Source organism: Monodon monoceros, unplaced genomic scaffold, assembly GCF_005190385.1.
Source record: "Monodon monoceros isolate NGI ecotype Baffin Bay Population unplaced genomic scaffold, NGI_Narwhal_1 Super_Scaffold_6, whole genome shotgun sequence".
Taxonomy (NCBI): domain Eukaryota; kingdom Metazoa; phylum Chordata; class Mammalia; order Artiodactyla; family Monodontidae; genus Monodon; species Monodon monoceros.
Window position 1 is genome coordinate 91443113 of NW_021703783.1, and position 22966 is coordinate 91466078.

The window sequence follows — 22966 nt, forward strand, 5'->3', positions numbered from 1 at the left end:
TTTGTGAATTATACTGCAATAAAGCTGGAAAAAAGAGAAGTCCTTATATGAAATGTATATATCGTAGATGCTCTGACTCGTGGTTGAACCCTGACTAATGCATCCCTGAAGTGTTACTCTCCTCCTTCATCTTTCCAAGAATATTAGTAAAATTTTAATGTTCTTTCTGCTTTGTGTGAGATGTATCTGTTTCTTGGGGATATGATGAAGGCTGAGCCCTGATTGATCCTCGTACCCACAGACAGTTGGATATTGATTTCCAGTGGGTTCAAGCTAAGTCATCAGGATTTGAATGAGATCCCTGCTTTCACGTAGACCGCCACATCGATAGATAATTCATGTGCTAAAGACAAAATTGTAGTGGAAACAGGGCATATTTAGAACTCATTGATTATTTAAAACAATAGAAAGCAAATTTGTGGAATATAGCTAAAACAGTACTTAAGAGAAAATTTGTGTCGTATGCATGTATTAGAAAAGAAAAAAATGGATATTTGAAGCTTAAGTGGTCAGGTCAAGAAAAGGGAATAGCAAAAGGATTAACGTCGAAACCTAGTACTTTGAAGCAGATGAAGTTGAAAGATCTCTGCAAAAAAAGAGAAAGCAAAAATACATTATGAATAAGATGGGATCATAACTATAGACACTGTAAAAAGTCTCCATACCTTTAACAGAGGTGTAGAAAGTCAGAAGAGAATACTGTGAACACACTTATGCCAATAAATCTGAAAAATTAGGCAGAAAGAACAACTTTCTAGAAAAAAAAATAGCAATGATACCAAAAGAAATAAACAGGGACTTCCCTGGTGGCTCAGTGGTTAAGAATCCTAGCCTGCCAATGCAGGGGACATGGGTTCGAGCCCTGGCCCGGGAAGATCCCACATGCCGCAGAGCAACTAAGTCTGTGCACCACAGCTACTGAGCCTGTGCTCTAGAGCCCGTGCTCCCCAAAAAGAGAAGCCACGGCAGTGAGAAGCCCGCGCACCGCAATGAAGAGTAGCAGCCGCTCACCACAACTAGGGAAAGTCTGCACGCAGCAACAAAGACCCAACACAGCCAAAATAAATAAATAAATAAATAGATAGATAGATGGATAGATTTATTAAAAAAAAAAAAAAGAAATAGAACATATGCGTTAACCCTAAACCATTAAAGAAATGCAATTATTAGTTAAAATGTCCACATAAACAACCATATCATGTTACCAGCCCAGGAGGTTTTATGCTGAGTTCAATCAACCCTATAAGGATCAGAACTAAAGTTTCTCAAGAAATAGGAAAAACGTAAACCTCCTCCAATTGATTTTGGGCAGTTACAATAATCTTGATTTTTTTTTTTTTTGAAAGGGTCAAAAACTTTATTTGCAGGGCTTTTGTGTGTTTTTTGTTTTTGAATACACAGGTTTCCTGCCGTCCAGGGAGAAAGGGACGTGGTGTCCGGCTGCACGAGGTTTGGGGACTGGCCTTGGGGCTCCAACCCCGTCCCTTGCACCTCTGCGCTGGCCGCACGGTTCCTCCGCTGTGGATAAAGGCACTGTGTGTTCTGCAGGAAGGCGCTCACGGCCGGCTGGCAGACGACGAGGCAGCCTTCTCAGGGGCTGCGAAGCTGAGGCTGTCGAGGGGTGGACTTGAACTTGGGGACTGGCAGGGGGCCAACTGGCGAGGAAGCCCCAGGCTATGGTACCTCAGCCTGGCAGGTCCGGCTGGCCCTGGCGCAGCGGCCTCAGGTTGGAATCCTGCCTTAGCTTCTTTTGCGGTCAGCCATAGCTCTCCGGTTGTGGTTGGCTCGTGTGGCTTGCTGGCTTCCTTCTTCCTGTGCTCCTGTGTTGTCTCCAGCTCTGCCCGTGGCCTCGGGGGCTGCCAGCCACTGCCGTTGAGCTGTCATGCCGGTACCCCTTCCTGACCAAGAAGGCCATGCACCTGGCTTCTGCTTTTTCCCGCAGCACTGCAGGGTCCTGCACAAGATGGTCGGGCTTGGGGGCCTCGTCCTCCTCTTTGGTTCTCAGCACCTGAGGGATGGTGCACTTTGGTTCTCAGCACCTGAGGGATGGTGCACTTTGGTTCTCAGCACCTGAGGGATGGTGAAGGGCCTGCGGCTGCCTTCCTCCTGCCCTTGTGTACCCGGCTCAGGTCCACTGAGTCCCTGCTGAACACGTCCAACTCAACGTTCTGAGAGATGTTGTGACGAGACGTCAGCAGGGGCGCCGGGTCTGGCTTCACCTGTCTGTCTAGGCCGCGGTCCAGCTGGCCGAGGGCAGGGGCCAGCCGCCCCTCCAGGCTGTTGTTGATCACCTGCGCCGCGTCATAGCTGTAGTGCTCCAGGCAGGCCACGATGAAGCCCTCGCCGAGGTCTGGCAGCAGGTCCTTCACCTGGGAGCTGAGTCCAGCTCCATGCCGCACGCGGCAGGGCCTGGAGCAGCCGCTGCCCCCAGGCACTCTTCTTCCTCCGAGTCCTGGGGAAGCGATGACGGTCTGCTGACCGCCTCTGCCGCCTCCACGACCCTGTTAAGATTCTCAGCCATCGGTGGGTCTTTGGCATCGGTGGCTTTCCTTCGGTCCACCCCTTCCCATGCACTCTCGACTGCCTGGAGGATGTGGGCCGTCCGAGTCTCATCCAAGGCTGAGGCCTGCTGCAACAGGCTGACGTCATCGGCCACAGGGAAGAGCGCATCATAGTCTCGGAGAAACCTCTTCTCCTGCAGCAAGGAGCTGAAGATCTGAAGGAACTCTTCAGTGAAGCCCTGAATGTTGTCACAGCTGCTTTCTAGGACTGGGAGAAGGCAGATCTGCTTCAGGAGGATGTGAAAAATCTCCAGTAGCTTCTTCCTGGAAAGAGAGAGCCTCTGCCACAGGTCACCTAGCAGCTTGCTATCTTCAAGCCTCCTCTTCTTAATTACAGACTCCAGTTCGGGAATTGCTATTTCGTAAAAGGAAGCTAGCCTGTAACAGAAGTCGTGTTTCTGGAAGGTTGGGCAAGCCAAAGGGAAGATATCCGGAAAGGCCCAGAGTGTGGTGCAGGTATCACAAAGGTAGAGAACAATGTCCTTTAATTCCAGGAGAGGCATGTCGCTGGGGATCAGCCGGCCCCTCTCCCCAAGCTTCTGGGGTGTGGTGCAGGCCCCGTCCCCTTGCAAACCACAGTGCTGGAGGATATTGCTGCAGACCTGAAGGATGGTGGGCATGCTTTCATCCAGGTCATTATAGTAACTTGGCTGCTGGATAAAGATGTTTCCTATCGTCTTCTGCAGTAGCGGGGAGTTGCCTTTTCCAAAGAGCACGCAGAGGTCCAGGATCTTTGGGATGTCAAACTGGAAGTTGTTGTAGAGGATTCATCCAAAAGCAGAGGGGGAAATGAAGTGATCTTTGGATTCCTTGTGAGTGGACATGCGAAGGAAGGCGAGAAAAACACTTCGGTGGAGGCACTTCTCCATGTCAATGACCTCAGGGGCTGAGGCCACCCGCTGGTCGAACTTTCGGGGGACACAGTGCAGGTAGGAGTCCAGGCACTTCTGCAGGGTCTCGTCGAAGACAACCTGGCACCAGAATTTATCGTGAGGCAGGGCCAGGAGCCAGTCGAGGTCATTGGCTATGAAGGTGGTGCGTTCCAAGTACTCCTCCACTAGGGTGGGAATGTTGTCTTTAGGGGGCGGTTTGTATAACGCAAGATACCGGTCTGCCTTCTGCTCAGGGTGTTTGTTCACCAAGAAGAGAAGATGAGCTCAGTTTTCTCCTCTGACTACATAAGGGCTGCTTTCTCCTGTGGGGTGGTGGTGGTGGTGGTTGTGATAAGAGGAAGAAGGCCGGGCTGCGTCTCAGTTGTTGTCAACCGCAATCCACCCACTTCCAGGTCAGCGCTGGTGAAGTCCTCAGCTTCCCTGTCTTCAGGTCCTTGTGGGTGATCTGGAGTTGGTCCAGGGGCAGAGCTGGCATTGTGCTGCATTGACCCTCCCCGGCGGCTCCACTGCCGGCGCTGTACTGCCGCCGCCACCGCCGTGGTCCGCGGTGACAGCTCCCACAGCGCCGGCACTTCCGGGGTCCACAATAATCTTGATTTTAAAACTGAATACAAAGAACATGAGAAAGAAAAATTATAGCCATATTTATTTATAAACATAGATGCAAAAAAGCATAATTAAACAGTTAGCAAACAAATATTCAAGCCAAGGAAGACTTAAAGAATACAGGACTTGTAATTTTTATTTCCCTGTCTTAGAAGAATTTTCTTGGGGCTTCCCTGGCGGTCCAGTGATTAAGACTCCGCGCTTCTACTGCAGGGCGCGTGGGTTTGATCCCTGGTCAGAGAAATAAGGAGCCCACATGCCGCATGGCAGCAGCCAAAAAAAAAAAGAATTTTCTTTAAACTGGAAGGACACAGCATGCCCCTTATGACTGCGGCTGCTCAGTGCTGTACAGTGGTCCAAGCCAGTGTCCCAGGACCACAATTAGAAATAAGAGCTTCAGGGATTGGAAAAGAACAGAAACTACTAGAAATAGTAAGCAAGTTCTTAGCAAGGTTGGGTTAGATCCAAGTTCAATTTAGAAAAATTAATCTTGTTCCCAGATACTGGCAACAAACAAAAGTATAAAGGTAGATGAAGTCTACAATATCGCCAAAAAAGTTTACTAGAAATAAACCCGACAAAATGTGTAAGATCTTTATGAAAAAGTATAAGACTTATGGAAAACATCAAAGAAGACCTGTATAAATTGAGGTACATACCATGTTAATGGATGGAAAGATTCAATGCCACAAATATGTCTATCCTTCCCCATTGATACTGGGATTTTTCATGGAACATGAAAAGTTTTGTCCATAAATTCATATGGATCTATAAGGGGTCAATACAATTTCAAAGAGTAAGAAGGCAAGATGGATCTCCATATCCGATATTAAGAGTACTAGAAAGACATAAGGAGAACAATATGGTAGTCGCACAGGCTTAGACAATGGAGCAGATGAGAGAATTCAGAGACAGCCTATACACACACACACACATTAAATAAGTTTGCGTCATTACACATAGGACAGGAGGACATGGATAGATATTCATTAAATTGTTCTTATATTGGCTTTCCATATACAAAATTAAAAATTAATTATCTATGTTATATCAAACAAGTACATGGAAAAATGGTTACATTTGAAAACATTAAAAATTAAAACATCTACACATGGAAAGACTTCATAAACTAAGAGCTTTATCACAGATTGGAAGAGAGTATTTGTGATGTATATAACTGACAAAGGATTACTACGCAGAATATCAAAAAATTCTTATAAAGCAATAAGGAAAGAAAACTTCCTACTAGAAAAATATACAAAGGATGCAGCCAACAACTCTATAAAAGAAGAAAATGGAAGGGACAGAAAAATATGAAAAGACACTTGGGGGACTTCCCTGGTGGTCCAGTGGTTAAGACTCCGAGCTCCCAATGCAGGGGGCCCGGGTTTGATCCCTGGTCAGGGAACTAGATCCCACGTGCATGCCACAACTAAGAGCCCGCATGCTGCAACTAAAAGATCCCGCATGCCACAGCGAAGATCCTGCACGCGGCAGCGAAGATCCCATGTGCCGCAACTAAGACCCAGTGCAGCCAAATAAGTAAATAAATAAATATATTTTTAAAAAAAGAAAAGAAAAGAAAGAAAAGACACTTGGCCTCACTAGAAATCAGGAAAGTATAAAATAAAACCTCAATGAGATAGCTTTTCACATTCCAGAAGGTTGGGAAATGAGAGGTCTCATAATACCAGTATTGGTGAAGATATGGGAAATGGTAACACTTTTTATTTCTCCTGGAGGTGTCTGTTCGCACAAGAGCTTTAGAAAGCAATTTGGCAGTGAGTGCCAAGTATGTCATTTTATTTCCACTAGGAGATCTAGATCCTGCTAAGGGCAGCAACAGCCCAGCTAAAATTACCCACATTCCGGGCCTCCTGTGAGGTAGCAGTGAACACGACTTCTGGAAAGGCATATGCACCGCAGTTTCAGCTCTGGGTGTGAGGCAGCACCTACGCTACTGAGAGCAGTGATAAATCACCACTGTCCAGGAGGCAACCAAAGGAATCCTGTTGGGCACAGCCTGCTGTGGGCTAAAGGTCTGTGCCACTTGTGCACAATGAACATTTGTGTGCAAATTTGTATGTTGAAGCCCTGTTACCGAGTCCGAACTTGTACTGCTCGCCGCAGGACATGCCAATAAATTGAGAGATGAGGTGTTGGGGCAAAGAATAGTGACTTTATTTGGAAAGCCAGCAGACCGAGAAGATGGTGGACTAGTGTCCCAAAGAACCATCTTACCCAAGTTAGAATTCAGGCTTCTTTAATACTAAAAGGGGAGGGGGTGTTCTCGCTCTCAAACATTGTTTAGAAATGGCAGCTGTTGTTTCAGGTTCTAGACTTTAATTTATTATGTAAAACTCACCCAGATTATCTGCATCAAGTGATATGGATACAGGACTGGGTCTACGCAGTGAGGAAGAACTCAAACCCCATTTAGTATTTAGCTTTGAATTTAGCTCAGAACCTGAAAATTAATTTCAAATAAAATAATGAAGCCATACCTTGAAGATCTTCCTCAAGAGTCTGGAAATCTATTTCTGTTTCTAATTTCTAAAAAATTACTTGTGATGATCCACTCAAACTGAGGCTAATTACTAGGATGTAAGCACCACATTGTACTCTATTTGTGCCCTCGATGTGTCATGAATCAATGAATGAATAGTACCAAGTTTTTGTACAGCACAGATGGTGTTTGTGGCAGCCATGAGAACGTGCATCTCAGATCTCCAAGCATAATCCTGACAGCCTGGACTGCTGTGTTATGAATCCACCACATTTCCTCCAGGCTGCTCCCAGCCACTGACTGAGGAGATGGGGAGTATGGCAGGCCTGTTGCTGTGAGACACGAAACTCCTCTGACAGGTAACTTTGGCTTGAGGTTTCCCCATTGACCTAGAGAAAATGCTCTAAACTGCATTGCACTCCAAGATGCTTTCTATTGAAGCTTGCTTGCTTCCCCACTCCTTTACCATCACCAGCTCTCCCCTTTGCTCTGGCTCCCTCCCCATTGTTCCCTTAGAGGTGTTTCCCTCCAAATTCTCTTACCCATCTAATCCCTGCTTATTGGAGGATCTTAATACTGTGGTTAAGGGTATGGGTTTCAAAGGATTCCCTAGGGCTTCCCTGGTGGTGCAGTGGTTGAGAGTCCACCTGCCGATGCAGGGGACACGGTTCGTGCCCCGGTCTGGGAGGATCCCACATGCCGCGGAGCGGCTGGGCCCGTGAGCCATGGCCGCTGAGCCTGCGCGTCCGGAGCCTGTGCTCCGCAACGGGAGAGGCCACAGCAGTGTAAGGATATAGGATTAGGATCTAGCTCAAGGATGTGAGCGATTACAACTTAAATCTGCTCCTGAAGTGATCGATAACATACATTATTATGTAAATATACACAATGGAATTCTTTTTTTTTTCAGGTTTTCACTTTTTATTGCACTTACATTTAAATTACCATTAAATACTAAGCATAAGTTAAATAAATAAATAAAAGGGGAGGGGGGTGTGGCTGGTCGTTGCAGGAATCTTTTGTTCTTGCAGCTGTCCAGGTAGGTCTGGTCACAATGTTCCCATAAACCTCCAACAAGATAATTGTTACTTTCTGTCTTGCAACTTTTTTTTTTTTTTTTTTTTTCCTCTCACTGTTGTGGCCTCTCCCGTTGTGGAACACAGGCTCCGGACGTCCAGGCTCAGCGGCCATGGCTCACGGGCCCAGCCACTCCGCGGCATGTGGGATCTTCCCGGACCGGGGTACGAACCCGTGTCCCCTACATCGGCAGGCGGACTCTCAACCATTGCACCACCAGGGAAGTCCCTGTTCTGCAACTTTTTATCTCTATATGAATGGAAAAGTGTGTCTTTAAAGGTCAGAGGCTGGAGAATGGGCTATCAGCTATATTCCAGGCTCTAGGCAACATTCTTGTGTGTGTGTGTGTGTGTGTGTGTGTGTGTGGTGTGTGTGTGTGTGTGTGGTGTGTGTGCGTGTGTGTGTGTGTGTGTGTGTGTGTGTTTGAAGTAACATTTATTGATTGATTCCCCTTCCCTTTTTTTTTTTGGCCACACCACAAGGCTTGTGGGAATCTCAGTTCCCTGACCAGGTATTGAACCCGGGCCACAGCAATGAAAGTGCCGAACCCTAATCATTAGATCACCAGGGAACTCCCTGACTTCCCCTTTCTTTTTTGAGTCCCAATAAAATTTTATTTACAAAAAATCAGGTGGTTAGCCTGGGGCCATAATTTGCCACCCCTGCTCTAAAGAGTGGGACCCAGAGCCTGAATCCATGGGAGATTCTAGGCAACATTCTTTTATAAAGGTGCAGAGCCAGCATGACTAAGCACAGGCAACAGAGCACAAGGGTTAGAGGTAAAGGAATAGATTCAATACGAAGTCAGGTTTGTTCTACTCTGTTACAGCCCTAACCCCCAGTGTGATGGAATTTGGAGGTGGGGTCTTTGGGTGATTGGGTTTAGATGAGGTCATGAGGATGGGACCCCCATGAGGGGATTAGTGTCCTTATAAAGAGAGCCTTCGTGCAAGCATGCCCTCTCTCTGCCACGCGAAGGCTGAGGGGACTCTTGCCGAGGACCAAGCACAGAAGTAGGAATTCAAAGCACATCTGTCCCCTCACTTCTGGCTGTGCCAGGAGAAAATAAGGAGTCCTGATCCAAGGTCCATACTTTCTCATTGTCTCCATTCATTCAACAGGCGAGTGTAGAGCCAGGTGCAGATTTGGGCTGGGTGCAGGGGTGGGGTGGAGAGGGCTCCAGCCCGCCCCTCCCCCAATGGGAGCAAGTCTTTGTCCTGCTCTCTTCCGCCAGGGTCTGTCCCATCCCCCTCTCTCTGGCATCTTTACTTTCTCTTTCCCTTTGCAATAACCTCGGGTCCTGCTGCACAGAGGGGTCCAGCTCCATCAGAGACTGACCTCTGCCAAGAGGGAGGGCCCAGGAGAAGGTGGGTCGGAGCCTAAGGAAGCAAACCACCCCAGGGCCCTCCCACCCCTGGTGCCAAAGCAGGAAGGAGGTGGAGCCTCGGCTGAGACGGCCTGGGAGGTCGCTCACAGATAAGGGGGTTTTCTACACAAGAGCCCTGGGAGAGGAAATGGAGCCCCAGCACCCGAGACAAAGGGCAGGGATGGGACTAGCCAGCAAAGGAGGCTGCAGCCAGAGGCCCCGGATCAGGTACCGCTGCTGCCTGCTCTGTCCCACTGGACCCCGTCTCCAGCCCTCTCTAGGGCTGCGCCTCTGTCCTTGGCCTGCTTTTCCCCCCCGCGCAGTCCCTGCAGTCCCAGCCTTGTTCCTTTCCCTCTTTGGGCTCCTTCTCTGCAGGGCCCACTCCCATCTGGGGTCTTTGCCCTGCTCTGGGGGTGCCCCCACTATTGTTTCTGAACTGGCCCCTCCCAAACCTCCACCCAGCTCTGAGGGTCTTCGTGGCCCAGCTCTCAGTCTGAAAGTCTGTCGGGCTAGGCCGTCCCCTCCCTGCCTGTGCGGGGCTGCACCCTCTATTGGTCGGAAGTATCTGTGCTCTGTTAACGCTTAGAATTTGGCGAAAGGATGATTGACGCAGCTGGTGACTTTTTTTAAAGCGCTCTGATCAGTTTTCTGTAGTATTTACACCATCGTAAACACAGTGTGAGAATAGCTCTCTGAGGCAAGAAGATAAATCATCTCTTCCAAGGATATCTCAACTCTGAGCAGGAAAATAAATGCACACTGTTCACAAACCTGGCCACACCCTAGGTGACCACGCTTCACGTTTATAACTGTACCACTAACAGCTCTAATGGAACTGGAGGAAAGATCAGGAGAAACGCTCCTATTTTAAAATTAAGTAGAAAAGAAAGCCACACCCAAGACTTCACACAGCTGCAAGGTCACATAATGGAAGAGCTGGAAATGGCCTGGCCTGGTCAGGGGACCCAGCTCTATCACTTACAGCTCTGTGACTTAGGCAGACTACTTGTCCCCCTCTGCATCCTCGCTTCCTCCTCTATAAAATGGGCATGGCTGCCGCAGCATTTGAGTTCAGATACAGAAAGCACTTGTAACCATAGCCCAAGCCTGTGAATTTAGGTTTTCATCCGACATTAAAACACAAAACAAACACGCGCAAGTGAAAAGTCAGGAAGGAATTGAACTGAAATGTTAAAGGCTCTGATTTTGGAGTGGAGAGGTTTTCGTTACTCTTTTTTATTTTTCTAATGATTTGGGGGGTGGGTGGGCAGGAAAACCGGAGTGGAGGTGGCGGGATGTGCTATTGGAAGTAGCAGAGCCAGGGCCCCTGTGGGAGAACATCACCCATCCCTGCTGTCCCAGCACCCTCTCCTCTCCCTCTCCCCCAGCCTTCCTGCCTGGAAAGGCGCAGGAAATTCTCAAGGCCCAGGCGGGTTGCTGGGAGGCCCAGCGCCTAGGGCGTCCAGGGGGCTACGCTCTGGAGAGACCAGCCGGGAGTAACTCCAGCGGGCGCTCTCTGCATTTTCCCTTTTCTCTCTTTTGCCCCAGACACCCAGTGGAGTGGTTAGATCGCCAAACCTTCTCCTTCCACTTTCGCAACCTGAGATTTGCCAGTGGGCGGAACTACACCTACCTCTGCTACCAGGTGGAAAGACTGAAGCACTGCTCACCTGACTCCTCCGACTGGGGTGTCTTTCAAAACTGGGTATGGGCCCCAGGACACTCTCATCGCAGGCGGGAGCTAAGTGTTGACCCAGAAAAGAGGCGCAGCCGAGAGACACAAAAGCATTTATTTGGTGCCTTAGAGTTGCAATGCGGGGAGCACAGATTCAGGAGCAGCCTGTGCTGTGTCCCGCCACAGGGAAAAAAGCCGGACGGGGCGGGGGCGGGTATCGGCAAATTGCGGAAGGTTTAGGGTGCTTGCACAAGTTGTTTTCCCAATATTATGATTGGGAGATATAATTACAATTGCAGTTCATTGGTTTTCAGAGTATATTATGTCAGATACTAGGAAAATCCCTTTTGCAGTGTGTCCAGTTTTTAATCAAGAATGCGGATATGGGGACTTCCTTGGCGGTCCAGTGGTTAAGACTGGGTGCTCCCAATGTAGGGGGCGCTGGGAACTAAGATCCCGCATTTCGCCCGCACCCAGCCCCGCCCCAACCCAATAAAAAAGAATGCGGATATAGCAGTGACAGGCTCTGTCCTATGCCCTTGCCCAGTGTAATAGTTCAAATCTGGTGCCTGTTTCAAAAATGGGATGAAATTTTAGCCCCCAAATGGTGTCCCTCATGTCAGAGGTGTTACACAGGTTCACATAAGCCACTAGAGGACGTGGAAAAAATGGTAATAAGTCCAACGCCTTTTGGGGGTTCTCAGTGGCGGATGCATCTTCCCACACATTTTCTTAAGTCCGGGAACCGGATACGTGATAGTGGTTGACTTAATCCCACAAAGCCTTGTTTAGCGAGTCTGCTGGTGGGGGGTCTCTGAGTTTGTCATCGGGCTTGGCGAAATGTCCCCCCACCCGCCTGCCCTCCTCCACCCAGAGGGCAGCCTTTTCAGAACCTGTGTGCGGAAGGGGCGGGGAGGGGGTGTGCACTGTAGCGGTATTATCCCATCAAAACCTAATCTGAGTCACAGGTGTCATCTCACTCTTTCTACTACCCAGTGTTCAAAAAGTTAAGAGAAACTGATGAAATTAATATTGACGCTGTGTTAGACAACACAGTCATCCCTAGATATGGGGGTGGGGAGGTTGGTTCCAGGACCCCCACGAACACCAAAATCTGAAGATGCTAAATCCCTCACGTAAGATGGCATAGCATTTGTATATAATCTACCCACATCCTCCCATAGACCTTAGATCATCTCTAGTTTACTTATAATACCTGATACAATGTAAATGCTATGTAAATAGTTGTAAATACAATGTGGATGTTATGTAAGTAGTTGCCAGCCTGGCAAATTCAAGTTTTGCGTTTTGGAACTTTCCGGAATTTTTTTTTTTCCTGAATAATTTCAATAGGTTGAATCTGCAGATAAGCAACTCTCATATACAGAGGACTGACTGTATACCTAATCTATTATCTCAATTAGATGTATTTTCTAATATATAACTAATATAAACCTCATGAGATAGTTTACATTCTTTTTTCTTCATACGAAGTCACTGAAATGAACTGTGTATTTTTACACTTGCCACACACCTCCCTTCAGACGAGCCGCACCTCAAGTGCTCTGTAGACACGTGTGGCTGGTGTTTCTGCCAACGGACAGGGAAGCTCTGTGGGCCTCCCAGCAGACAGCACCTAGGGACCGAGCCTGGACCCCACAGGGCCTGGACCAAAGCAGGCACTCAGGTTACTTGTAGAATGAATGAATGGGAGGATGGATGTTAGAATGAATGGGTGAGTCGATGAATGAGGGAAGTCGATGACTAAAGAAGAAAAGGGAGGGGAGAGATGGAAAGAAGGAATAACTCCTGAACAACCTGCCTCTGGGATGCCCACCCCCCTTACCCCTCCTCCCCAGCTCCCTAGCCCAGCCTCACTGCCTGCTCTGGCGGCCAAAAACGCCCCCTTTCCGCCTCCATCTCTCCCAGGTCTATCCCTGCCATGCGGAACTCTGCTTCCTCTCTTGGTTTCGCGCTAAGAAGCTGTCCTCTTACGAGCAGTACCACATCACCTGGTTCTTATCCTGGAGCCCCTGCTTGTCATGTGCAGAGCAGGTGGTTGCGTTCCTGAAGGAGAACAGGAACGTGAGGCTGAGCATCTTCGCCGCCCGCCTCTACTACTTCTGGAAACCAGATTACCAGCACGGGCTGCGCATGCTGCGCCACCAGAGGGCCTGGGTGCGCATCATGTCCTTCCGAGGTGAGAGCAGAGGGGGCTGGGGGCTGGAGGGCGGGGCGGTGGGAGGGATGGGGGCGGACCTAGAATACCCGCCAGGGAGGGTGAGCGGGCGGAGAACCTGGGAAACGAGGCAGGACTGAGGGCACACGGCAGGGAGTGGGCAGGAGGGGGCAGGGCACAGGATGGTCAGCAGAGAAGGGCCTCCCAGGGCCCGGACCTGATGGCTTTCTCTCCTCTTTATCTCAGACTTTAAATACTGTTGGAAAAACTTTGTGTACAATCAGGGAATGCCCTTCAAGCCTTGGAAGAAACTGCATAAAAATTATCAGTTCCTGGTGGCAAAGCTTCATGAAATTCTCGGGTGAGGGCTTCCTTAGCCTTCCTCCCCACACCTCCTCCTTATCTCCGAGTACCTTCCACCTCCCTCCTCAGCCTCCTCTCCTCCCTGGCCCCAGAGGGCCACTGCCCTTGGGCTGCCCCTGCCCTCCCTCAGCTCCTCTCTCCTTTCTTCCCCCAGCGTCTTCCCCTACCCCCCCGTGAGATCTCCCTCTCCCCCAGCGAGGGAGCCCCACCTCCTCCCATCTCACACATTGACCAAACCTTGTTATTGAACTGAACATAAATGGGCATGAATATGTATAAGTGTGAAAATGAGATTTGGAAAACATCCTTGAAGACAGACTTGACTTATCAGAGAACGAGGCTCCTTGATGGGAATGATGGTACCCGTTCGCTAGGATATCCGCAACAAAACGCCACAGACTGGGCGACTTAACAACAGGTATTTTACTTTCTCACCGATGTGGAGGCTAGAAGTCCTAGATCAAGGAGTCGGTAGGTTGGGCTTCTCCTGCACCCTTCCTCCTTGGCTGCAGACAGCTGCCTTCTCTCTCTATCCTCAGATGGTCTTTCTTCTGTGCATGACCCCTGGGGAGCCCCAGGTGTCCCTCTGTGTGTCCCAATTTCCTCTTCTCATAAGGACATCAGGCAGATTGGACTAAGGATCACCCTAAGAGCTTCCTCTTAACACAATCACCTCTTTAAAGGCCCTATCTCAAGTATAGTCACGTTCTGAGAAACTGGAGGTTGGGATTTCAGCATATGGATTTGCAGGGACACGGTTCAGCCCATACGATGACCAAAGGCTTTTTTGAGCTGAGCAGGTGCAGTGAGAGCAGGATCCTTGTCCTGTGTGTCTCTCTCTGGGTTATGCCCCCTTGACCCTGACTCCTCTGCTTCCATTCCAGACCTTGGTGTCCCTAGAACCCCACCGCCACTCCACCTTCACTTTGTCATCATCACACCCTGTCCTCACTCTGCTCATCCCTCATCCCATTCCCAGATTGCTGCCAGAGACGAAGCTCCGGCGATGGTGACGGAGAATGAGCAAAAGGAAAAAAAAGAATGCTTACGTTTACATTTAAATACGTTTTTAGAAAACAAAAGTAGGATTGGGGATGTGAGGATTGAGATTGTTGGAGCTTTTTCAAAAAGCAGAATAGAAAGTGGAAGGGCTGCTAAGAGTCAGGTCAGAGGCCACAGCTCAGTTGCTCAAGGTAGATCAGGAAGCGAGCGTCTGGCCCTTTGTCCACAGAGCCAGTTGCCGCGTGAACGCACCGGGGAGGAACTCAGTGGAGGTTCCAGAAAGGGTGGCCGGGATTGTGGCAGGGCCAAAAGGGAGTAAGAGCCTGGTGAGGTGGGATTCTGGGCAGGCAGATGCAGAGGAAGGAACAGCAAGTGGGAAGCTGTTGGTTTGGAATCTGTCCTTAAAGTCCTTGTGGAGAAGGTCTGGGGTCCCGCTGATCTTGGCCGTCTGGGTGGGAATTGTCAGTAGCAGCAGACACTTTACTCTCCCTTCCTGTTTGCACTGCTGCCTGGGGGTCTTGGGCAGAATCCAGGCTGTCTCTGGTTGCTTCGGCTCTTCTGCCTTGATGCTCTCCCTGTCGGTGTTTCCTTCAAGGAGGGAGGCACAGAGGGACATGGTTGGGGATGGCATACCTCCTGCTTGTCTTGGGCATTAAAACGGGCCACAGTGGCCAGCTTAAAATGTCCCTCTCCTGGCACACCTGCATTTTGGCCCATCTCAGGTGGCTCACAGGAATCTCCAAGCCGGGGCTGTAGGATTGCTGTCACTAGGGAAAGGCCAGCAAAGGGTTTCAACCTTCTTGTCCATCTTTCCTGCCTCTCAGGCCAGGGGTGACTTAGCTCTCTGAGTTTGACCAACACTTCAGTGTACAAATCTGATCACTCTTTGGATTTCCCTGGTGGTCCAGTGGTTAAGACTCCATGCTTCCAGTGCAGGGGGCACAGGTTCAATCCCCGGTTGGGCAAGCTCCGCGTGCCACGTGCTGTGGCAAAAAAAAAATAAAAATCTGGTCACTCTTCCCAGAAGGATCCAGCTCATTCTAGAATCTTTTGTTGGCTGTGGCCCTGGGCATTAGGACAGATGGGGGTGAAGGGGACACCATTCCTGTGGATACTCTAACCTCCTGCCCAAGCTCTTGTTACCCCCGAGGCCGTACCAGGGCCTGTGGGGCAGAAGGTGGTGTGTGCAGGGCGGGCAGGGGGGAGCAGTGGGATGACAAGCTGGGAAAAGTTAATTTGGGAATCACATTTGTGTGCAGTTTGGACTGGAGGTGGCCATGACTGCTCTAAGACCTCCTCGCTAGGTTTCAACTTTCCCCAGAGCTGTTTTCTCATCTGGAGGTCTTGGTGGCCACATGACAAAGTAAGCAGATAGCTTACCCCTTCTCTTGTGCTCCCTCCCCCACTCCTTTTCATGGAACAATGAGGAAGCAAGGGGAGGGAACCAGGCTAGGCTTCCTGGACAGCTTTCCAGTTCTGCCATTTATTTGCTGTGTGACCTCAAGAGAGTGTCTTAACCTCTCTGTGCTGGGACCACATCTAAAATGTCAGGATAATGCTCCTCCCCGCTTGATGCTACTGGGGAGCTGGGGGTAGCAGATGGTGCACAGGATCTGCTCAACACAGGGCTGGAGATGAAGATCTGGAGTACTGACCCCCAGCCCTCATTTTCCGTCCTACCCAGAGTCTTGTCAGGGTACTGAATAAAAGCTAAGTGCCAAGTAGGAGTAGGTTGGAGAGGTCTCCAGCCTACCCCTCCCCCAGTGGGGGCAGGCCTTTGTCCTGCTCTCTTCCGCCAGGGTCTGTCCCATCCCCCTCTCTCTGGCATCTTTACTTTCTCTTTCCCTTTGCAATAACCTCGGGTCCTGCTGCACAGAGGGGTCCAGCTGCATCAGAGACCGACATCTGCCAAGAGGGAGGGCCCAAGAGAAGGTGGGTCGGAGCCTAAGGAAGCAAACCACCCCAGGGTCCTCCCACCCCTGGTGCCAAAGCAGGAAGGAGGTGGAGCCTCGGCTGAGACGGCCTGGGAGGTCGCTCTCAGATAGGGGGCTGTCCTAAAAAAAGGGTCCTGGGAGAGGAAATCGAGGCAGAGTGCCTATGACAAAGGGCTGGGCTTGGACAAGCCTTCCTAGGCCAGGAGACTGCATCTGGACTCCTGGGATCAGGTAAGTCCAGAGCCCAGGAGGAGGAAAGAGGATGGGTCTGAGAGACAAAAACCACCCTGGGCCTCCCACCTCCTCTTACCCAGACAGGAAGGGCATCTACCGCTCCGAGAGCTGTAGGGGAACGCTCTCAGATAAGGGACTTTCCCAAGGCCAAGCGCAGCCTTGTGAGAGGCAGGTGGAACCAGAGATCCCAGTGCCCAGGGCAAGCTGGGACATGTCTGCCAAGGAGGCTGGGGCCCGGCTGCAGGGGCCAGGTGGGGCTGCTGGTCCTCCTCGCTGCCTCGGGCTCCGCGCCCAGCCCTGGGTTCTCTCCCTCTCTGGTTCCTTCTCTTGCCTCGGGCCTCCCAGCCCTACCTCTGCCACAGCCTGTCTCTCTGTGTCCCTGGCCATATCCCATAGGCATGGCCACTGGGTCTTCCTAAAGCTCTCTGTGCACCCTCAGTCCTAGACTTTAGGTTCAAGGATGAGTGAAACAATGTTTGGAGTCAGCTATAAAAGCGTTTTTGTAAATTTTATGTTAAAGGCACAATTTTGCAGAGAATATTCTCATTTCTCCTCTGTGGAGGGAAAACTCTCCAAGACAAGAAGATAACTCGTTTCCCATGAAGACACTACCAAGTATAAAAAATTCAATTGGTCTTTAAGTACTTCTTACAAGTTGTTTCTATCGTACCTACAGTTTTAGCTATTCAAGGGCAAGGTGCAACATTTGTGCTATGAAGATAAGTCCTCTTGTCTCAAATGTGAAATATCTCAGCCTTGAGTGTCTGGCTTTCCCCAGGACTGGGGAGTTTCTCAGAACATGGGAACTTCAGGGCTAAAATCAGGAAGACTCCGGGCAAACGGGGCAGTGGTTGTCTCAGGTGTGCTATGAATGGGGTTTCCCTTCTAATCCTTACCCTGAGGGTGGCCAGTTGCCCTCATGGGGAGTATGAACTTCAGGCGAGGTCATTGGCCAGTAATCGAAGGCCACAGTCCAGAGATGGCCTCTTCAGCAATCGTTACCCAAATCCATCTAAAGTTTTACTAATTAACACAAGGGACGTCAGAGATAGGTTTCCACTGATGACGTTTGTGGCTTTGTTAATTAGCATAACATATCAGAAATGGTTTTTCATTGGTGGAACTGGTGGTGTTTCAATGAGTTGGCTGGAAATATGGCGAGACTCCTCTGGCCTTGCAGGAACAAAGTATTGTGTCCCGTGGTCTGGGCCGTGAGGGCACCCTTGGCTTGATTCCTGTGTCCAGATGCCAATTCTGAGGCTCTGAGGTCATCTGAGTCTGACTCGGTGGTCAACCAAGTGACGTTACCTTGGGTGGAGTGTCCAGGAGGACAATGGGCTGGGGCCATCAAGCCTCCCAAGCTCGTTCAGACTGGCATCTGCTTGGTCATGGGTGTCCACGTGCAGTGCGGCTCCGGCCAGAGGGTGCCTTCATGCGCCTCTCTGGGGCCCGGCAGGAAGGCTCCTGGTTACATCCACCTACTGCTGTCCGTGCAGAGCCAACAGCACTTATTGAAAAGAACCTGGTGGTTCTGCATCCCCACATGGGCTGGGCCACTTTGCAGTATAACATTAAATGAAAAAAAAGCAAGATACAAAATGGAATACTGTATAGAGTACAGTCATAATTAGGGGGAGAAAAAGCTATGTGAGCCCTTCAGCCAAAAGGCTCTGTCACAACACTACCTTGGTGACAACAGCTTTTCCTGTTCACATGCCTCTGTGCTCTTTGTACAGACAAAATTATGATACACACACGTCGGCCAAGAGCACAGTGTTAAAGGAAGCTCTTTAACTTCCATCCCCCTCCCCACTCCCCAAAGAGAAGGGTCCTGACATTAGGTACAGGGTTGAGGTGCTTGTGGGACCTTAACAGAGGGGTCTGGGGCTCAAGACAAAGATGTGAGAGACGAGGAAGGACATGCCGTGTCCAATTCTCGGGGTGGGGGCACCCCCACTCAGCCCAGGAGTCCTGCCTGCAATGGCCTCTAGCATAGGCTGGAGGGGTGGTGATGTGTGAGGGGGGAGAGCTCGCCCTCTTCCCTCTCCCTCCCAGTACTCCTGGCCAACAAAGAAGGAAGAGACCCTCCCTTACCTCCCCTTAGGGGCCTAGGTGAACCCAAGGAACTGGGTTCAGAATGTGACAGAGCCTTGGGTGACACCAGAAAACACTCTGCATCTTTGGTTTTCTCCTTCCTGTTGCACAGAAACACAATGAATCTGCTAAAAACAAATATATTCAGACAACAGTTTGGCAACCAGCCCCGGGTCCCACAGCCCTGCTACCGGAGGAAGACCTATTTGTGCTACCAGCTGAAGCAGCTCGATGGCTTCACGCTTGACAAAGGCTGCTTCCAAAACAAGGTGCCAAGTGGGTTCCCTGGGCACAGGGCAAGCAGGGGCAACCGCACCAGGCAGGGAAAATCCTGAGGCTTAGCAGAATCTGAGTGACCCCACTTCCCTGGAGCTCTCCACATTCTTTCCCATCCGCGGGCCACCACACAAGCCCTTCCCGCCAGCAGAATGTACCTCCTAACCCCTCTTTGAGAAGTTGATGTTTCCTCATCCTCCAGATCTCAGCTCGGTCACCACTTCGGGGAAGCCAAGCGCTCTTCCAAGGACTGAGCACCTAACCTCACCTACAAGATCTCCATCACACTTCTGCCTTTCTGCCATCTTCCTACCTGTCCCGTCCCCTCTCCCTCCCTCCCTGACCTCCCTGGTACCCCCAGGTTCAAACATCTCCAGACAACCTCCTGGACATGTCCAAAAGCCAGGTCACAGAGTATTCAGGACTGTGCCCTGGGGGTGTCTGTTCTACAACCCGTCTCCTCTGGCCACTGGGACCCTGATCTGATTCCAATGAAGTTACAGGTGCTTGGGGAGTGTGGAATTAATGGATGAGTGAGTGAGTGAAGGAATGAATAATTGAAGGAAAGAAGGAGGTTCTTTCCTTGTGCTATAGGCAGTTCACATACTGGAAAGTTCACAGGACAGAGGCCCTCGTCCCGAGCTTCACCCTCGGTGTGTGACCTCTGGCCTCTGCCTTCTAACCAACCCTTCCGTCTCTCTGAGAACCTCTCCAGAAACAGCGACATGCAGAAACTCGCTTTATTGACAAGATCACCTCGCTGAATCTCGACCCAAACCAGCGCTACAGAATTATCTGCTATGTCACGTGGAGTCCCTGCCCTGCCTGTGCCGGGGAACTGGTTGATTTCATCAACGGTCAGGACAACCTGAGCCTGCAGATCTTTGCCTCCCGCCTGTACTTCCACTGGGTCAGGGTGTTTCAAAGGGGGCTGCAGCAGCTACAGGCAGCCCAGGTCTCAGTGGCTGTCATGACCCGCTCAGGTAGGAAGAGAGACAGAGCTGTCGGTGGACGGGAGGATCTGCGGTTCCAAGAGCGAAAGCCACTGAGTGGGAGTGGGGGAGAGGGGAGGCTGGACAGGAAGGACGGCGGCCCAGCTGAGACCCAAGGTGTGATACCACCTGAAGGGGAAATTCCAGGGACAGACTAATTCCAGGGAGAGGAAGAGAAGGAAGGGGAAAGGAAGGAGGGACGGTGGCCCTGCTGGTGCAAGCTTGCTGCTCCCCTGCCCTTGGGGCCTGACTCAGTTTCCCTCTCTCATCTCAGAGTTTGAAGACTGCTGGGAAGAGTTTGTGGATAACCAGGGGATGCCCTTCGAGTCCTGGGATAAGCTGGAACAATACAGTGAAAGCATAAGCCGTCGGCTCCAGAGGATCCTGTCGGTGAGAAGCTCTCCCCGCTGCAGGCCCCTGGCCTCTCCACGCCCCGCCGACCCCCTTCCCAGCTTCAGCCCCACTTCTGTCTGTCAATCCTCTCCTTGCTCTCTCCCCACTGCCCCCCACTGCTTTCTCTTTTCTCATGACACCCCCTTTAGGTCCCCTCTTCCAGGGGCTCCCAGTTCCTTCGTTCTCTCTCTCTTCATAGACTTTTTTTTTAATACACTTTATTATACTTATTTATTTTTGGCTGCGTTGGGTCTTTGTTGCTGCGCGCGGGCTTTCTCTAGTTGTGGCAAGCAGGGGCTACTCTTTGTTGCGGTGCGCGGGCTTCTCATTGCGGTGGCTTCTCTTGTTGCGGAGCATGGGCTCTAGGCGCGCGGGCTTCAGTAGTTGCAGCACACGGGCTCAGTAGCTGTGGCTTGGGGGCTCTAGAGCACAGGATCAGTAGTTGTGGTGCACAGGCTTAGTTGCTCCATGGCATGTGGGATTGTCCCGGACCAGGGCTCACACCCGTGTCCCCTGCATTGGCAGGAGGATTCTCAACCTCTGCACCATCAGGGAAGCCCCTCTTCATAGACTCTTGTTAGCTTTCTGTTTCTCTTAAGGCATCCCTGGCCTGCCTTGATCCAGTTCTTTTCTTGTCCCGGCATTTTCAGCCTCGCCTCTGTTCCCCTTCCTCCCTCAGTTTCCTGCCAACCGAAGCTTTCTCATTTCTCTCTCAATAGCCCTCGAATTGGAATAATTTAGAGGATTCCTTCAGAGACTTGAGACTTGGATCCCCATCCCCTTCATCGTTAAGAAGTGACTCAAGATGACAGGCCCTGGGGCATCTCACTGCTTCATAAACTGCTGGCTCTTAGGAGCAAGTAGCTCCACGGTCACCCCTGACCCTCGCCCAAGTCCACAGACCTTTCTTTCCTCTTTCATTCTTCTTTTTTCCTTTCTTTTCTAAGTGGGTAAATATTTTTATAATTGAAAAAATAAAAATAATTTGAAAGTCTGTAAAACTTGGGTTACTTTCTGAAAGGAGAATCAGGTTTTTCCTTCATAAAAAGATGAGTATAAAGAACTTTCATACTACAGCACTAAGGAAAAATTTACTTAAGAATTCCTAGTATAGGGACATCTCTGGTGGCGCAGTGGTTAAAAATCCACCTGCCAATGCAGGGGACACGGGTTCAAGCGCTGGTCCGGGAAGGTCCCACATGCCGTGGAGCAACTAAGCCCGTGCACCACAACTACTGAGCCTGTGCTCTAGAGCCCGTGAGCCACAACTACTGAGCCTGCGTGCCATAACTAATGAAGCCCACACACCTTGAGTCTGTGCTCTGCAATAAGAGAAGCCACTGCAGTGAGAAGCCCGCACACCACAACGAAGAGTAGCCCCCGCTCGCCACAACCAGAGAAAGCCCGCATGCAGCGACTACTAAAGCCCACGTGCCTAGAGCCCGTGCTCTGCAGCAAGAGAAGCCACCAAAATGAGAAGCACGCGCACTGCAACAAACAGTATCCCCTGCTGGCGGCAACTAGGGAAAGCCTGCGCAGCAACAAAGACCCAACACAACCAGAAATACATTAAAAAATTTTATAAAAAAATAAAATAAAAATGGACAAAAAAACTGAATAGACATTTTTCCGAAGAGGAACTGCAGATGGCCAACAGGCACATGAAAAGATGCTCAACATCGCTAATCATCAGGGAAATGAAAATCAAAACCACAATGAGATATCACCTCACACCTGTCAGAATGGCTAGTATCAAAAAACACAAATAACAAACGTTAGCGAGGGTGTGGAGAAAAGGGAACCCTTCTACCCTGTTGGTGGGAATTGGTGCAGCCACTGTGGAAAAGAGCACGGAAGTTTCCCGAAAAACTAAAAATAGAACTATCATATGACCCAGCAATACCACTCCTGGGTATTTATCTGGGAAAACAAGAACACTGATTTGAAAAGATACGTGCATTCCAATGTTCATAGTAGCGTTATTTACAATTGCCAAGATATGGAAGCAACCTAAGTGTCCATCAACAGATGAATGGATAAAGAAGATGTGGTACATATATACAAAGGAATATTACTCAGCCCTAAAAAGGAACAAAATTTTGTCTTTTGCAGCAACATGGATGGACTTAGAGGACATTATGCTAAGTGAAATAAGTGAGACAAAACAAATACTGTATGATATCACTTATATGTGGAATGTAAAAAATACAACAAACCAGTGAATAAAACAAAAAAGAGGGCTTCCCTGGTGGCGCAGTAGTTGAAAGTCCGCCTGCCGATGCAGGGGACACGGGTTCGTGCCCCGGTCCGGGAAGATCCCACGTGCCGTGGAGCGGCTGGGCCCGTAAGCCATGGCCGCTGAGCCTGCGCGTCCGGAGCCTGTGCTCCGCAACGGGAGAGGCCACAACAGTGAGAGGCCCGCGTACCGCAAAAAAAAAAAAAAAAGCAGACTCACAGTTATAGAAACAAACTAGTGGTTACCAGTGGGGAGAGGGAAGGGGGGAGGGGCAATATAGGGGTGGGGGAGTGGGAGGTGTAAGATAGGCTCCAGGATGTATTGTACAACACAGGGAATAGAGCCAATACTTTGTAATAACTGTAAATGGAAAGTAACCTTTTTTTTTTTTTTTTCCGGTACGCGGGCCTCTTCGGGTTTGGAAGGTATAAAATAATCAACAATAACAGGAGAAAGTTTGTATCTTCTTTTCCAGTGTTTACACAATTTCTGGAATTTCCTTGTCTTATTCCATTCCTTAGAACTCCAAGACAATGAGGAGTAAATGGTGACATGGTCCCAATTTAACTGAAATGATTT

At 49.9% G+C, this 22966-nt stretch overlaps 2 protein-coding genes across 3 annotated transcripts; one reads left to right on the forward strand and one right to left on the reverse strand.

Annotated features, from left to right (window-relative positions):
- Positions 1-1556: 1556 nt before the first annotated feature.
- On the reverse strand, positions 1557-3929 carry LOC114886205 (activating signal cointegrator 1 complex subunit 2-like). The gene is given in 5 exon segments (XM_029206738.1): positions 1557-1655; positions 1904-2008; positions 2100-2377; positions 2380-3692; positions 3850-3929. Coding segments are annotated over 5 exon segments (1875 nt in total).
- A 5112-nt stretch (positions 3930-9041) lies between these two features.
- LOC114885349 (DNA dC->dU-editing enzyme APOBEC-3H-like) lies at positions 9042-21266 on the forward strand. 2 transcript variants are annotated; one of them, XM_029205097.1, is made up of 8 exons: positions 9042-9237; positions 10558-10654; positions 12614-12884; positions 13110-13224; positions 18603-18759; positions 19482-19749; positions 20033-20148; positions 20871-21266. In XM_029205097.1, exons 1-8 carry the CDS (start codon positions 9158-9160, stop codon positions 20958-20960), a joined length of 1194 nt encoding a protein of 397 aa, XP_029060930.1. In that variant the 5' UTR covers positions 9042-9157; the 3' UTR covers positions 20961-21266. The 2 variants fall into 2 exon arrangements, with proteins under 2 accessions (XP_029060930.1, XP_029060929.1); XM_029205096.1 differs by having other exon boundaries at positions 10558-10714; positions 20871-21265.
- Positions 21267-22966: the final 1700 nt, after the last annotated feature.

Excerpts from the sequence above, each read along its gene's own strand:
- LOC114885349 (XM_029205096.1), top strand. The coding sequence starts at position 9,158 with ATGGAGCCCCAGCACCCGAGACAAAGGGCAGGGATGGGACTAGCCAGC. Across the intron at positions 10,715-12,613 it reads GGGGTGTCTTTCAAAACTGG|GTCTATCCCTGCCATGCGGA; the intron begins GTATGGGCCCCA and ends CATCTCTCCCAG. Across the intron at positions 18,760-19,481 it reads AAGGCTGCTTCCAAAACAAG|AAACAGCGACATGCAGAAAC; the intron begins GTGCCAAGTGGG and ends GAACCTCTCCAG.